Source organism: Pipistrellus hanaki (genome assembly GCF_964339955.1).
Source record: "Pipistrellus hanaki genome assembly, chromosome: 19".
Taxonomy (NCBI): Eukaryota; Metazoa; Chordata; class Mammalia; order Chiroptera; family Vespertilionidae; genus Pipistrellus; species Pipistrellus hanaki.
Genome location: NC_140521.1, coordinates 17,667,254 through 17,681,130, shown reverse-complemented (window position 1 = coordinate 17,681,130; position 13,877 = coordinate 17,667,254). Strand labels below are relative to the sequence as shown.

Here is a 13,877-nt window from a genome sequence, read left to right as displayed (position 1 = left end):
CAAGAAAGGGCACGGGGCACTCAGGGGCAGGGCCCTGTTCAGGAGGGCTCAGGGTGGGCCCCGGGTGGCTGAGGGACCCCGCCCGGCCAGGGGATGTGAGCACGCCGGGATGGAGATTTGACGGAGGACAGAGGAGCCATGGGGGAGTTTGAAACAGGTGGGATGGAATCAGACCCGGTTTCTGCTTCCTGAAGCCGCCCTGTTTCAGAGCCACGAGGTCCTAACCCAGTGACCGGCCTCCCACCAGAGTTTAAGACAAAGCCCTGCTGGAGACTTACTGGTGAGGAAGACGAGGGAGCTCCAGGGCACGTGCTTGGAAAAGAAGTTCCCACCTGCAGGACAGAGAGGCCGCAGCTCAGGAGGAGGCTGGGCAGGCCCACGGGCGGGGCGGGGCGGGCCCCCAGCCGGGCTCACCTCTCAGCATGAAGGTCTCCGCGAGGACCCAGACTCCATTGACTGCCACCACCAAGTCTGCAACCGACAGAGAAGCACAGGCCTGCAAGTCACGCCTGGTTCATTTCCGGGCCGTTCCCCACCCCATGGGACAGATGACCGCTTAGTGCTTTTACCACATGAGCTCAATCAACTGCTGGTTTGGCTTAGCAACGGCTACGAATTTCTAAAAGCCCCTTCTGTCACGGCAGAGATACCAGTTAAGATGTTGCAGTAAAACCTATTATTCTAAGTCAGTATCAACGATGGACAATCCACCAAGGGTTTGATTATTGAAATAATTTGTTTTTCCTTCAAGATGTCTGATTTTTAAAATGACTGCACGGTTAGCAAAATACATGTGGACCTGGCCTTTCACTGAGCATTTCCGCTGCTAGGAACGCATCCTAATGAGACACCAGCAAACACAGAGCACCAGGTACCCAGGAAGCTATTCACGTGAGAACTACTTACGATGGCAAAACATCAGAACCCACCTAGTGATCAGGAGGTACCGGTGGAATGAACTATGATGCGGTCATGACAAGGAGCCTACCGCCCCAGCCAGGTAGCTCAGTGGTTGGAGCACCATCCTATGCATTGGAAGGTTGTGGGTTCGAACCCCAGTTGGGGTGCTTACAAAGGGCAACCTATCAATGTTTCTCACATCGATGTTTTTCTCTCTCTCCCTTCCATTCTCTCTAAGTATCAATAAGAAAACATATCGTTGGTGAAAATTAAAAAAAAAAAAAAAAAAAAAAAAAGTCCTATCAGCTATAAAAAAATATGGGGGACATCTCTATATATTACTGTGGCGTGGTCTCCAGGATTTATTGCTAACAAGTGTGTAAAGTGTGCTTTAATTTCCTGAAGACAGAGATATATGCATACGTATGCACCTATTCGGAGTTTTTAAAACATGGATGGATAAGCCATGATAACAGGAACCCATTGGGGGAGGTGACAAGAGGTAAAGTTACCGGAGATAATTAATGGAGGATATGCAAAAACAAACACAAACACAAACAAGACCGAAAGTCCTGTTTCGTCAACTACACAGTGCGGGAGGGAGAAGAGGGACGAAGGAGGAACCTACAGATTAAAAAGACCCACATTAGGCTGGGTTCTCGTTAGGATGGGTTCCTAGCAGTGGGATTGCTCAGTGAAAGGCCAGATCCACGCGCATTTTGCTAATTGTGCAGTCATTTTAAAAATCAAACATCTCAAAGGAAAAACAAGTTCTTTCAATAATCAAACTTATCCACCCATCACACTCTGCGGTTCTGGAATTAGCTTTCAAAACTCCGGGCCTCAGGGTAAGCGAGCCCTAGTGAGGACGCAGATGCACAAGGAGGACTGGCCACGGGGCGGTGAGTGCCTCCAGGGGCACCGGGCACGTGGACGTCCCTGAACTTCCTACGATGAACAGTCTTCACGGGACTGTGGGACCATCTCCGGCCTCCCCACTACAGAGGAGTGAGCCCCGGAAGCAGAGGGCCCACAGCTGGATGGGTCGCACTTACACATGAAATACTGAAAGGCTTTGGACTTCACCAGGATGTTAACCCCTGTTGGAAGAGAGGAACTATTAGCATCGAAGTCTTCCTGTGCAAGCATGCTCCCCGACTCCACAGTACGTGCACGTCAGCAACCAGGGTGCCTGTGTCCAGGGGTGAAAACGGAAGGGCCTGTCCCCCGGGGACACTCAGACACCCGGACACAACGGCATGGACCACAGCTGCTCTGGGGACAGTCTAGGCGACCCAGGCCGGGCCGGGACCGAATGGAACACCGTGTTGCTGCCACTGTTGAGACCTACAATCCTGCAGGTCTCGGCCTGGGACCATTTCCTCACCCACTTGAGCAACTATCATCCCAGCGGAACGGAAACCCGTTAGAGAATATATAAGGTGACAGCTGCGCCCCGCGCCCCAGCAGGGGGAGAAATCACAAGCTCGGCCATCCCATTGTTCCTCATGTTCATGTGGCCCAGAACCAGGCTTCGGGCTTTTTACAGAGAAACTCCCTGTGGGCTCACTCCCCCTCCCCCCCTCACCCCCCGGAAACTTCCAAACGGGCATTAAGTGAAGGGGGGCTGTCAGGTAAACAATGCGGGCACTCCGATGTAAAATGGCTGAATCTTATACTGCCAAGGGATCACGCACACTGGGTATGCACTTGCACAGGGGGGACGGGAAAAATGCACCAGCCGATAAAAAGGCAGGTTTCAGACAGAACACAGACTGCAGTCCCACAGTTTTCAGAGGTGCAGAAACAGCAACCGATGTCAGAAACACACCGGGACATGAGCAGCGGTTATTTCTGGTGGGAGATTTTCTTCAGGCGATTGGACTTGGCAAACTTTCTGCAGTGAACTGGACATTCCACAGATGCCTTTTGGTTTAAAGTTGCCAATTTCCTGCCGAAACCGGTTTGGCTCAATGGATAGAGCGTTGGCTTGGGGACTGAAAGGTCCCGGGTTCAATTCCGGTTAAGGGCATGTACCTTGGTTGTGGGCATATCCCCAGTAGGGGTTGTGCAAGAGGCAGCTGATCAATGACTCTCTCTCATCGATGTTTCTAACTCTCTATCTCTCTCCCTTCCTCTCTGTACAAAATCAATAAAATATATTTAAAAATAAAAAATAAAAATAAAGTTGCCAGTTTCCTCCCTGGTCCCTAACACTGTGTTCATGACACGTCTTCGGGGGCGCCTTACCTTTGAAGATGAGGAAGGCTGTCCTGGGAAGCTCATCGAACCAGTGCTCTCTGTTCTTCTTCGCCTGCCCAGGAAAACAGGGCCATGGGAGAGGGGGTTCAACCGGGGACGGGGACCTGACCCCAGGGCCAGGCGGCCGCAGCCCCTCCCTGCTCACCAGGCTCTAACGTGGGGAACAGGAAGAACGCTCCGGGATCTAAGTAACAATGAGGCCAGCCCAGGGCCACTGAGCACTTCCACGGGCCACGCATGTGCCTTATTCTATAACTTCCTGAAGGTAACGGGAGGTCCTATCAGCCCGTTTCCCAGGTGTGACGACCTGGTAAAAGTCAGATAAGGGGCTGGAAGTCACGGTGGCTAATGGGGCCCGAGATTCAGTGCTGGTGACCAGGATACTGTCTTACACGTGTGAAGGCAGATGGGGGCCCGGGCCACCTGGTGTCCCTGAAATGACCAGAACAGAGGTGTTGTTCCAGCCAAGGAAGAACTGGACCTCGGCCCGGCCATGGTGGCTCAGTGATTGAGCACAGGGAGGTCACGGTTCGATTCCCAGTCAGGGCACGTTGCCCAGGTTGTGGGCTCGGTCCCCAGGGTGGGGCGTGCAGGAGGCAGCTGATCGATGATTCTCTCTCATCACTGATGCTTCTATCTCTCTCTCTCTCCCTCTGCCTTCCTCTCTAAAATCAATAAAAATATATTTTAAAAAAATAAGGTGCCTCTGGCCCTCAGGTGCCTCTGGGCCTCATCCCTTCCGTGGAGCTGTCCACCTGCTCCCTCTCAGGTCTTACCTTCCACTTCAAGGCGGTGACTTCATAGATATCATAAAAGTCCTTCAGGCTGTCGTAGCAACATGAAAAGGCAAAGTAAATTTTAAAAAAACCCAGAATGCTCCCACTGAGCTTTATTTCTGTTCCTTGCCTGCCTGTGGTCCCCTTTAAAGGGGGAAGGCAGAAAGGGGGAGGGGACAGCTGGGAGTCCCGGCATATAAGTGGGGGAGGGGGAACCTCCCCTGCAGGCATTCTGACCTTCCTCCGGGCCCTGTGAAAACTTAATCCTCTCAGTCTGAGTGAGTGACAGCTTCAGGCCCCCAGAACCACTATAATGCTTACATAGCAGAGAACTTACTGGGACAAATGGGCTGAGAGGTCAGCCCAAACAGAACTGACTCGCTCTCCTATCTGCAGTGGCCTGCTGCTTTTCAAACTGAAAAGAAGGGTTCGGTTGTCAGCCATCTAGAAGATCGAGATTCCCCTGGAAATCTCCGAGGCTGCTCCGTGGTGTGCGCATACCTGCATATGTGTGTGCGTGTGTACGTGTGTGCATGCGCCAACACCCCTCTGCGGACCTGCTCGTATGCAACATCCCCGTTCATTCTTAGCTCAAAGGTGAGCAGCTAAGAATGGGCCAGTCTACCTCATGATCCAATACATTCCACTTTTTGTCAAGTCGGCCTGAATTAAATTTGGGTGGGACTTCCCCTGAATACCTCAGCGGGCCACAGCGCCCCCACCTGGCCGCACTCTTACCTGAGCAGAGGGGTGTTGCTCTGATTCAGGGCCTTGAAAGTCAGGTAGCGCTCCCAGGCATTCATCCGGGGCTTGTAGAAGCGCATCAGGCCTTCGAACTGCCTGTAGGAGATGCCGGCGGGCCTCTGGGGGAGAGGAAGGACGAAGTGTCAGCACAGGCGAAGGCAGAGCCCAAGGCCTCCTCCCTCGGGGGCGACTACTTGGCTGCCCAGCACCGCCTGGATCCCGGGTGCCTGGCGCCTTCTTATCCTCCCAAGGGCAGGACCCCTGCTTTATTTTTCTTTTTTTAAAATATGTTCTTATTGATTTTAGAGCGATAGGAAGAGAGAGGGACAGAGAGACAGAAACATCAATGAGAGAGAAACATTGATTGGCTGCCTCCTGCACACCCACAACCCAGGCAAGTACCGTAACCGGGAATCAAATGGGACCTGTAGGTTCACAGGTCAACATTCAACCACTGAGCCACGCCCAGCACGCAGGGACCCCTGTTTCTAAAGCTGCCGGCCTGCCGTGCTTTGGGGCTGCCCAGGGCAAGGGAGGAGGACTAAGGACCAAACCCCTCCCAGCCCAGCTCCCCCACCCCACACCCCTACCCGCTGGCTGACGAGCAGGCGATAGGCGTGCTGGATGGCAGTTCGCTTGTGCAACAGCAAAGACTTGAACTTGCGTTTCTCGATGTCGTTGAAGGTGTCGAACACCACGGCCAGCAGCTGTGAGGGAAGAGCAGACACCTGGCTCCTTGCACAGTGGGACCTCAAGGGGTTGGGAGTGTACCCTCTGCCTCCAGAGGGCGCTCTCCCACACACCCCAGACCCAGGGAGGGGGAGGGGTGATGATGCCGCCTGCCCTTGGCGGGGACAGTAGTATATCTCCAAGTCAAAGAGGAAGGCCATGCCCTAGCTGGTTTGGCTCAATCGATAGACCGTCAGCCTGCAGACTGAAGGGTCCCAGGTTCGATTCCAGTCAAGAGCACATGACTGTATTGCAGGCTCCATCTCCCCAGTAGGGAGTGTGCAGGAGGCAGCCGATCAATGATTCTCTCTCATCATGGATGTTTCTCTTTCTTCTCCCTTCCTCTCTGAAATCAATAAAAAAAACAAAGAGGAAGGCCATGTATCACCACTTGTAAATTTTCTCTCTTCAGACACACGAAAACATCGTTGTTATATTTCCCCAGGTACTTCACCTACAGCTCGTCCGTCCCTGACTGGACAGTTTTATAAGGTGAGAAGGAAGCAGGGAAGGGCATGCTGGGCTCGATGCCCCAATCAGCTCAGTCTGGTGGCTGATGGCGAAGGCCTGGGAGGCTGTGTCCCTCCTGTGCCCGCCAGGCCCCAGGGCTCGGAGGAGCATCAGCATGGTGGAGGCCGCCTCCCGCTCGCCCCCTTGCTCCCCGTCCTGGTGAGTCCCAGCTTCGTGCACTGGTCCCAGGCACCAGGGGAGCAGGGGGCCTTCCTTGAGGCCACATCCTGGAACTGCCCGATTCCAAGTTCCGCTTAGTCACCACACAGCCTGCTTCACCAGAGAGCAAGGGGAGCAAGAAACGCTTTTTCTTTCAAAAATATTTTGAGGGAAGTTCTCCTGTCCTTCCTACTCCTTCAAATGCCCCCCCTCTCCAAATTTTTTCCTTTAGGTCAAGAAAAGGTCAGCAAACCTTTCCATAAAGAGCCAGACAACAACTATTGCAGGCTCTGAAGGACAGTTGCAGCATGAAATCAGCCACAGAGGATGCGGGAACTAATGGGTATGGCTGTGTGCCAATAAAACTTTATTTATAAGTGCAGGCTTTGGCCAGCAGGCTGCGGTTCACAGACTCCCTACCCCGGATTTTCACAACAAATTAAATCAATTATACATAATATGTTGTTATGATTCTAAACTAAGGACGGTACATAAGAACTGTAATGTGTATGAAGATAGCTAACATATTTCCTTTTGGGTTTGAGAAATTAAAAAATGTTTTCCTTTTTAAGACCTCACACTTTTAGATTTCACGTGTCTGCTCCTTTCTTCTTTTTCCTAATCCTCACCTGCGGATATTTTCCCAATGTGTTTTAGAGAGAGCAGAAGGGAGGGGGACAGAGAGAGAAACACCAAATGTGTGAAAAATATCATCTGGTTGCTCTCTGCATGCCCTGAGGCTGGGCGGCAAGCCTGCAACCAAGGAACATGCCCTTGACCAGAATCGAACCCAAAACCCTTCACTCCGGGGGCCAATGCTCTATCCACTGAGCCAAACTGGCTACGGCAAAAAAGTGTCTTCTATTCTATCCCAGGCCTGGCTGTGACGCCTGGTGTGAGAATGCTCCTCAGAAGCATAAAAATACAAGATGAGTAAGAGCCTCTCCCTGGTAATTCCGGTGCTGACGTGTGGTCTTGGCACCTGCCTAACAGTGATTGGCTGATGGCAGGAACATGCCTGGTGGCCAGCCCCGCCTTCTCAAACGCCTTCCCAGTCCCAGTGTGCACGGGGACTTCCCCTTCTCCCGGCAGTGTGTCCTGTGCTGGAATTTCCAGTGGTTTGTGATAAAAGGGGTGGAAATTCCAGGACGTGGGTGTGCCAAAGGCCCGAGCGGCTCAGAGCAGGGCTTGGAATCACACCAGCTCACAGCCGTGGGCCTGTCCCTCTGTCCACCCGACCCTCAGGTCCCCATCTACACACTGAGGATCACAATGGGCCCTCCAGGGCTGTTGTGTTAAATCATTTAACCCACCTAGCACGGCGCCTGGGTAAGGCTACGCAGTGCCGGCTTTAATAGTTATTACACGTCTGCGGTGAGAATGAACAGGTCACGGGGAGCCTTGGTTCAGACACGAGCACTATCAGAACAATGACGGAGATAACCCGGGGAGGCTGCCACGCCGGTCCCCGCACCACCCCTGACCACAGCCTGGCACCCCCAGCCCCTGCTGACGTGGCGCCTCCTTTTCCATGCCCATGGCACCCAGCTGTGCCGGCTGCCCCAGCGGAGACGAGACACGGTCACTCACCAGGTTCATGATGAAGTACAGCTCGATGGAGAGGTACACGATGAAGAAGACGCAGGACCAGGGGTTCCGGGAGTAGGAAGGCATCATCACGTCTGGGAAACTGCATTTGGAGAGCATTGCCCAGGGGCCCCGTCTGCCCGCCTCCTTCTTCCCTAAGGACATCTCTTTCCTGCCTTCCCAGCCCCGCTCGGAGCTCACGGGCTCCGAGTCACCAGGCCACTCCCATTCCTCCCAGTGCCCCGAGCACTGTCTGGGCTGAGACAGGTAATGTCCTGGGCTGGGAAGACCCAGAGCAGAGCCCACACTCACTTGGCTGTGGTCAGGAGGACGAACAGACTGACGATGCTGCTCTCCAGGGTGCTGAAGTACTGTTGGGGAAAGGAGGCAGGGGGACAGGCTGGCCAGCCGCAGGGCACACGGCAGTCTGGGCCAGCCTGCAATGGGCCCCTGGAGTGCCCTGCCCTCCCCGCTCCACCCCACTAACTCTGCCTCCTCCCACGGGGTCCCTGAGGGATGAGCAAACTGGAGTAAGGACTCCGCCTTCCTGAGCTCCACGCTTCTGGCAGAAGCAGACAAGTGACTTAGGGACTTTTCGTACAGAAAATCAGATGTTTGCACAATTGGCTTGGATCTCCTTCACTGTAACCTCCACCAAAATGTTCTCGTGTTCTGCCGGGACCGGTTTGGCTCAATGGATAGAGTGTCGGCTTGGGGACTGAAAGGTCCCGGGTTTGATTCCGGTCAAGGGCATGTACCTTGGTTGCGGGCACATCCCCAGTAGGGGGTGTGCAAGAGGCAGCTGATCGATGACTCTCTCTCATCGATGTTTCTAACTCTCTATCTCTCTCCCTTCCTCTCTGTATAAAATCAATAAAAATATATATATATATATATAAAAAAAAAATGTTCCCGTGTTCCAAATATGATCTTGGAAACAGACTCTCGTGGTAGGAAACCATACCCCTTAGTGCGTAGGGAAGGGAAACAGCTCAGGTCGGGGTGACGGGGACTTTCAGGAGCGGTCAGCTGTGATGGAAGCCAGGCAGGCCTCCCTCCCTCATGTAGCTAGAGAGTCAGCCCAGCCACCTTGTCAGAGGGGAATGGCCTCACACAAAGGAAGAAACGGACAAAACATGGTGATTACTTACGGGGTCCGAAGGATTAGGGGAGAACAAGTAGAAACCTGGAAGGGAGCAGAAAACAGATTGAAAAGATGTCAAAGGGACTGGACCAAAACACGTAACTGAGAGCAGGGAACTCACCGAGGATGGCAAAGATGATCATGAAGAAGAGCAGCAGCAGCAGGATGTCCATGAAGGGGGGCAGGGACTGGAAGATCTGCCGAAGGTTACTGGGGAGACAGGGGAGGTCAGGGGGGATGAGGTGCAGCCCAGGGTGGGCCCAAGGAGCGTGGTCCGGACTCCTCAGGGGAATACACGCTCATGGGGGCCCGGGTCTGGTGCTCCTGACTCAGAACACTAACCCCCCTTGCGCCCCGGCTTGCTGTCCTGCAGGACCTGCCCTCCATGGTGGCAGGGAGAAGGGAGGAGGTGCAGCACAGACAACCCCTCCTCCTGCCTGCAGGGTCAGTGGGGAGTGCCCCGTGAGAGAGGGAGGGGAAGCAGGAGGCTGAGGGCACAGACTCGGTGCAGAGGTCGCTTCCCCAAGAAGTGGGGTGCTTGGAGACAGCTCGGGGCCACCTGGTCCTAGGACGCGTGTGCCCTGCATTGAGGATGCACAGAGAATGAATTGCCAGCCCATTCTTATCAACAGTCTCAAAGCTCAGTCTAACGCTAGGCGGGCGGTGTGTTCGCGTGCAGGGCCCCGGTCTCGGGGAGGCAGCAGGACAGCCTGTGAGCCACGTGCACCTTTAGCCAGGCTGCCTGCTCTGAGCGCTGTGCTGCTGTGCTGGGGCAGACAATGTGCACGGAGAGGGGCCGGGCCCAGAAAGCGGGGACGCAGGCCTGGAGTCGGGACACCTAAGCTTCAGGGGGAAGAGCCTTTCTCCTCTCTGTGGGGCCGAGAGGCAGAGGGAGGTGAGCGTACTTAGTCAGACTCTACCGACGGGCAGGATGGGATCTTATGGCTACTTGACTCACTGGGTCCTGCTCCACTGGCCCAGGGGTGCAGGCCGGGCCAGGATAGCGACTGTCTGAGCAGCTCCTCCCCCAGGCCTTACCGCCGGACGCCACCGCAGTACCGACAGTCCACCAGGAAGATGCAGCGCAGCGCCCGGGTCACCCGCATGTGGGACGTCTGCCGCACCAGCACCACGATGGCCTCGACGAACTGCACCACCAGCACGGAGGTCTGGGGGCGGGCGGGCAGAGAGCACGTCAGCTCCTCCGCCCAGCCCCCTCCAGGACACCCTGAGCTCAGGGCTCGCTCGGGAATGGCACTCTGGTGCTGAGAGGCCCATCCCTTTTCTCCAGGGCCCACCCCGAACATCCAACAGCCCCGGGGGAAGGGCCCTGGGCTGTGGCACAGGTATGTGGTAGCAGGAGTGGCCCAGAGGGCAATGCTCTCAGCAGCACCTCAGAGGGTATTCACTGAGCAACTCTTACACTCAGCCGGGCTGGGGTGGCTCAGTGATAGAGTGTTCGATTCCTGGTCAGGGCACATGTGGAGGTTGTGGGATCGATCCCCAGTGGGTGTCGCGCAGGAGGCAGCCGATAAATAATCCTCTCTCATCACTGATTTTTTCTATCTCTTTCCCCCTCTCCCTTCCTCTCTCTAAAATCAATAAAAATATTAAAAAAACAAAAATACACACACAAGCCGAAACCGGTTTGGCTCAGTTGATAGAGCGTCGGCCTACGGACTGAATGGTCCAAGGTTCGATTCCGGTCAAGGGCATGTACATTAGTTGTGGGCACATCCCCAGTGGGGGGTGTGCAAGAGGCAACTGGTCAATGTTTCTCTCTCATTGATGTTTCTAGCTCTCTATCCCTCTCCCTTCCTCCCTGTAAAAAAATCAAAATATATATTTAAAAAAAAAAAATACACACACAAAACAAAAAAACTGCCCTACCCAGTTTGGCTCAGTGAAGAGTGTTGGCTTGGAGACGGGAGGGTCCCAGGTTAGATTCTGGTCAAGGGCACGTACCTAGGCTCGAACCCCTGGTCAGAGTGTGGGAAGCAACCAATTGATGTCGCTCTCACATTCATGTTTCTCTCTGTCTCCCTCTTCCTTTATTTCTTAAAAACAAAAACAAACAAAAACACCTGCCTCTGTGCCCGGCAACGTCTACCAACCCGGGCTCCGGCTCTCCTGACTTGCACCGTGAGGACCTCTGGGTCAGGTCTGAAGCACACCTTGCTCTTCAGCTCCCCGGGTGCTTTCCCTGAACAACTGCACATGCCCTTTACACTGCAAAGTGCCACCCTGACACACTCCTACTTGTGCCTCTCTGCAGCAGAGAGAACGTGTCCGGTGCTGGTTACGGATCAGCGTGGGCTCGGAGGCCAGCCAGACCTGGGTTTGACTCCCATTCTCTGCTGTGGCTGGATGTGAACTAGGAACAGGAATGCATCTCCCTCGAGGGTTACCGCGCCCGTGCTCAGCGCCCCAAATTCCGAATCACACTAGCTGCTGTCACACTAGCATGACCACGACAGCGACCTCGGAGCACGGCTCTGCGAGGCTGGGGCACAGCGAGGGTGGGGTCCCGAGTTACACTTCCGAGCCGGGGGGTTTAAAGGGGAGCGACGGGACTGAAGGTGCCAGGGGAGAAAATGCGGAAAGGAGATGGACATGCCACCTTGACCATGGTCCGCTTATGCCGGACGAAGGTGTGGAGGCCCAGCCACCGCAGCTTCATGCAGAGTTCGAAGACGACCACCATCAGGGCGAACAGCTCCAGGGTCGCGTGGACCTGCAACCACAGGGTGCGGAGACATGGCATCGCCGGGCCCGTCCTCCCGCTGGCCATCGCCCCGACAGACCGCCTCTCCGCTGAGGCTGGAAAGAGTGGGAGGGGCTGCCATCAGGTGTGCTGCCCACCTGGTGCCGAGGGGTGGCCGCTGGTCCCAAGTGAGGCCAGCAGATGGCGCCCCCTGGCATTTCCGAGGGGAATCACAGCCGGACTGAGTGAGCAAAGTGCCTTCGCTCCACAGGGACCCCAAGAGGACCAGCGAGTCACTGCCACTTCCCAGGCCTCTAGGGCCTCCCAGGGGCTGTTTTCAATCAGTTTGCACTGCCTGCCCTTCCAGAATGTTCCCCTTTAAGCTTAAGCTTGCTCCCGGGGAGCAGCGGCTCCCAGCCGTCGGGACACTCACGTAGATGCCGAGGCGGAGAGCGGGCACGGCAGGCGCCTCGCACAGCGACAGAAGCAGCAGCAGCAGGGCCGTGGCCAGCTCCATCAGGTAGAAGAGGTGGTTGTGTGCGAAGAGGTAGGCCGCCAGCGCTTTGGCATTCTTGGGGTGGGTGAAGAACTTGTCGTTATTCTCGCCTTCCTGCGGAAACAAGAGCCGCGGGGCAGAGCGCCTCTGAGGCACAGCACCCAGGCCGCGCCGTGGGCCAAGGGCGAGAGGGAGGGCCCGGCGGGTAAGAGACGGTCCAGGCCAGAGGCGGAAGATGATGGACATACAAAAGTCTTACGGCCACAAAACCGTGCGCCAGTTAGGTCGCGCCCTGGCCTGCTGATGGGGCTTTTAACTTGCTGATTCCTAAAAACCACGTGGAGGAATCAAAGAATAAAAGGCCCTGAGGGCCCTAGCCGGTTTGGGTCAGAGGTTAGGGTGCCGGCCCGAGGACTGAAGGTCGTGGGTTTGATTTCTAGTCAAGGGCACCCGGTGTCTCAGTTGCAGCCTTAATCCCAGCCCTGGTCAGGGTGTGTGCAAGAGAAAACAACTGCTGTCTCTCTCACATCAATGATGCTCTCTCTCTGTCTCTCCCCCGCCCTTCTACTCTCTAAACATCAATGGAAGAAACATTCTCGGATGAGGATTAACAACAACAACAAAAAGGCTCAGCCTGGCCAGAGTGGCTCAGTGGTTGAGCGTCAACCTATGAATCAGGTTCGATTCCCGGCGAAGGCACATGCCTGGGTTGCAGACTAAATCTCTGGCGGGGGGAGGAAGGGGCGGCGTGCAGGAGGCAGCCGATCAATGATTCTCCATCATCATTGATGTTCCTAGTTCTCTTTCTCCCTCTCCGTTCCTTTCTGAAATCAATAAAGATATATTTTTTTAAAAGGTCCAGAGAAAGTAGAGAACTGGGCACAACTGGTCCCTGGAGGCCACGTGCTCGCTCTCAGAAATGTCTGCAGAATGTACAGAGCTAAGGGGGCAGTCCTGGGGTCAGCAAGCACGGGCTTCCCCCCTCCTCCCTGGGCCACACCCTCTCCAGCTGTCAGCCCGACGGCGCTCCCCTTCCTCACGGGGCTCCGGGAAGACACTTGGGAGACGGCCGGTACACAGGAGGTGTTTAATAGATGTTTGGGAGGATGAACCGTTTTGCAGATCACTTCTCCAGGCGCCAGCCCCGCTCGGCGACCGTCCACCCAGCAGCTGGGAGGCGGGGAGCGCGGGCCTTGACTGTGGTTTGCCGAGTAGCTTTGAAGAAGTCACTTCCTGAAGTTGGATACGTCACTACCCTCAGTACCAAAACAAAGACAAACCACAGGCTGGACAGGGGCAGGTCCACAGAGGAAACAGACACGCCGGCGGTCACTCCGAGGGCGGGCGGCAGGCCGGGCTCCAGGCTCGGGCCCTGTGATCTCCGCAGGGCTGTGGGTCTGACGCTGCCCCGTGGCCGCAGACGCCCCCGGTGGCCGGCGAGCTTCTGGTTTGGATTACTAAAATATGCAATTCCTGGGGAATGTCTCCCCACAAGCGGCCAGCAAGGAGGGTCCAACTAGAAGAAACCCCTGACAGGGGGGCTCAAGCTGAGCTCCAGGACTTGGAAAGGCCACTGAGGAGGTGGAGGTTGAGGTCACCACCAATGAGCACGGAGTGAAATACGAGCCGGGTCACTGGGTTCTGGGCCAGACCCCAAGGAGAGAGAACAGGGGTCTTGTTTCCTGGCTGCTGATCGGAATAGAGATTAAGAAAAAGAAGAAGGCGGCCAGTTCCACGTGACGTCCAGCCTCCACTCTCTGCTCCCCGAGGAGAAGTCCACACAGCAAACAAGAACCGTCTCGGAGGCACTGTGACCGCTCACACCCGGCTCCCGAGGGGACGGGGCTGACAGATGAGCTCTGGGAC

General features: G+C 55.4%; 1 protein-coding gene across 3 annotated transcripts in view; it reads right to left on the bottom strand.

Moving 5' to 3' along the window:
* Window positions 1–13,877, bottom strand: part of TPCN1 (two pore segment channel 1) — a 49,714-nt gene that overhangs the window by 10,031 nt on the left and 25,806 nt on the right. For all 3 annotated transcript variants that reach the window (XM_084868278.1, XM_084868280.1, XM_084868279.1), the window contains 14 exons: window positions 11,949–12,125; window positions 11,432–11,545; window positions 9,850–9,980; window positions 8,933–9,021; window positions 8,819–8,853; window positions 7,980–8,038; window positions 7,671–7,770; window positions 5,273–5,389; window positions 4,677–4,801; window positions 3,939–3,987; window positions 3,151–3,214; window positions 1,956–2,000; window positions 415–471; window positions 279–332 (listed from right to left, as the gene is read on the bottom strand). In XM_084868278.1, the coding sequence (XP_084724404.1) occupies window positions 279–332; window positions 415–471; window positions 1,956–2,000; window positions 3,151–3,214; window positions 3,939–3,987; window positions 4,677–4,801; window positions 5,273–5,389; window positions 7,671–7,770; window positions 7,980–8,038; window positions 8,819–8,853; window positions 8,933–9,021; window positions 9,850–9,980; window positions 11,432–11,545; window positions 11,949–12,125 (1,216 nt within the window). The remainder of the gene's footprint in view (window positions 1–278; window positions 333–414; window positions 472–1,955; window positions 2,001–3,150; window positions 3,215–3,938; window positions 3,988–4,676; window positions 4,802–5,272; window positions 5,390–7,670; window positions 7,771–7,979; window positions 8,039–8,818; window positions 8,854–8,932; window positions 9,022–9,849; window positions 9,981–11,431; window positions 11,546–11,948; window positions 12,126–13,877) is intronic.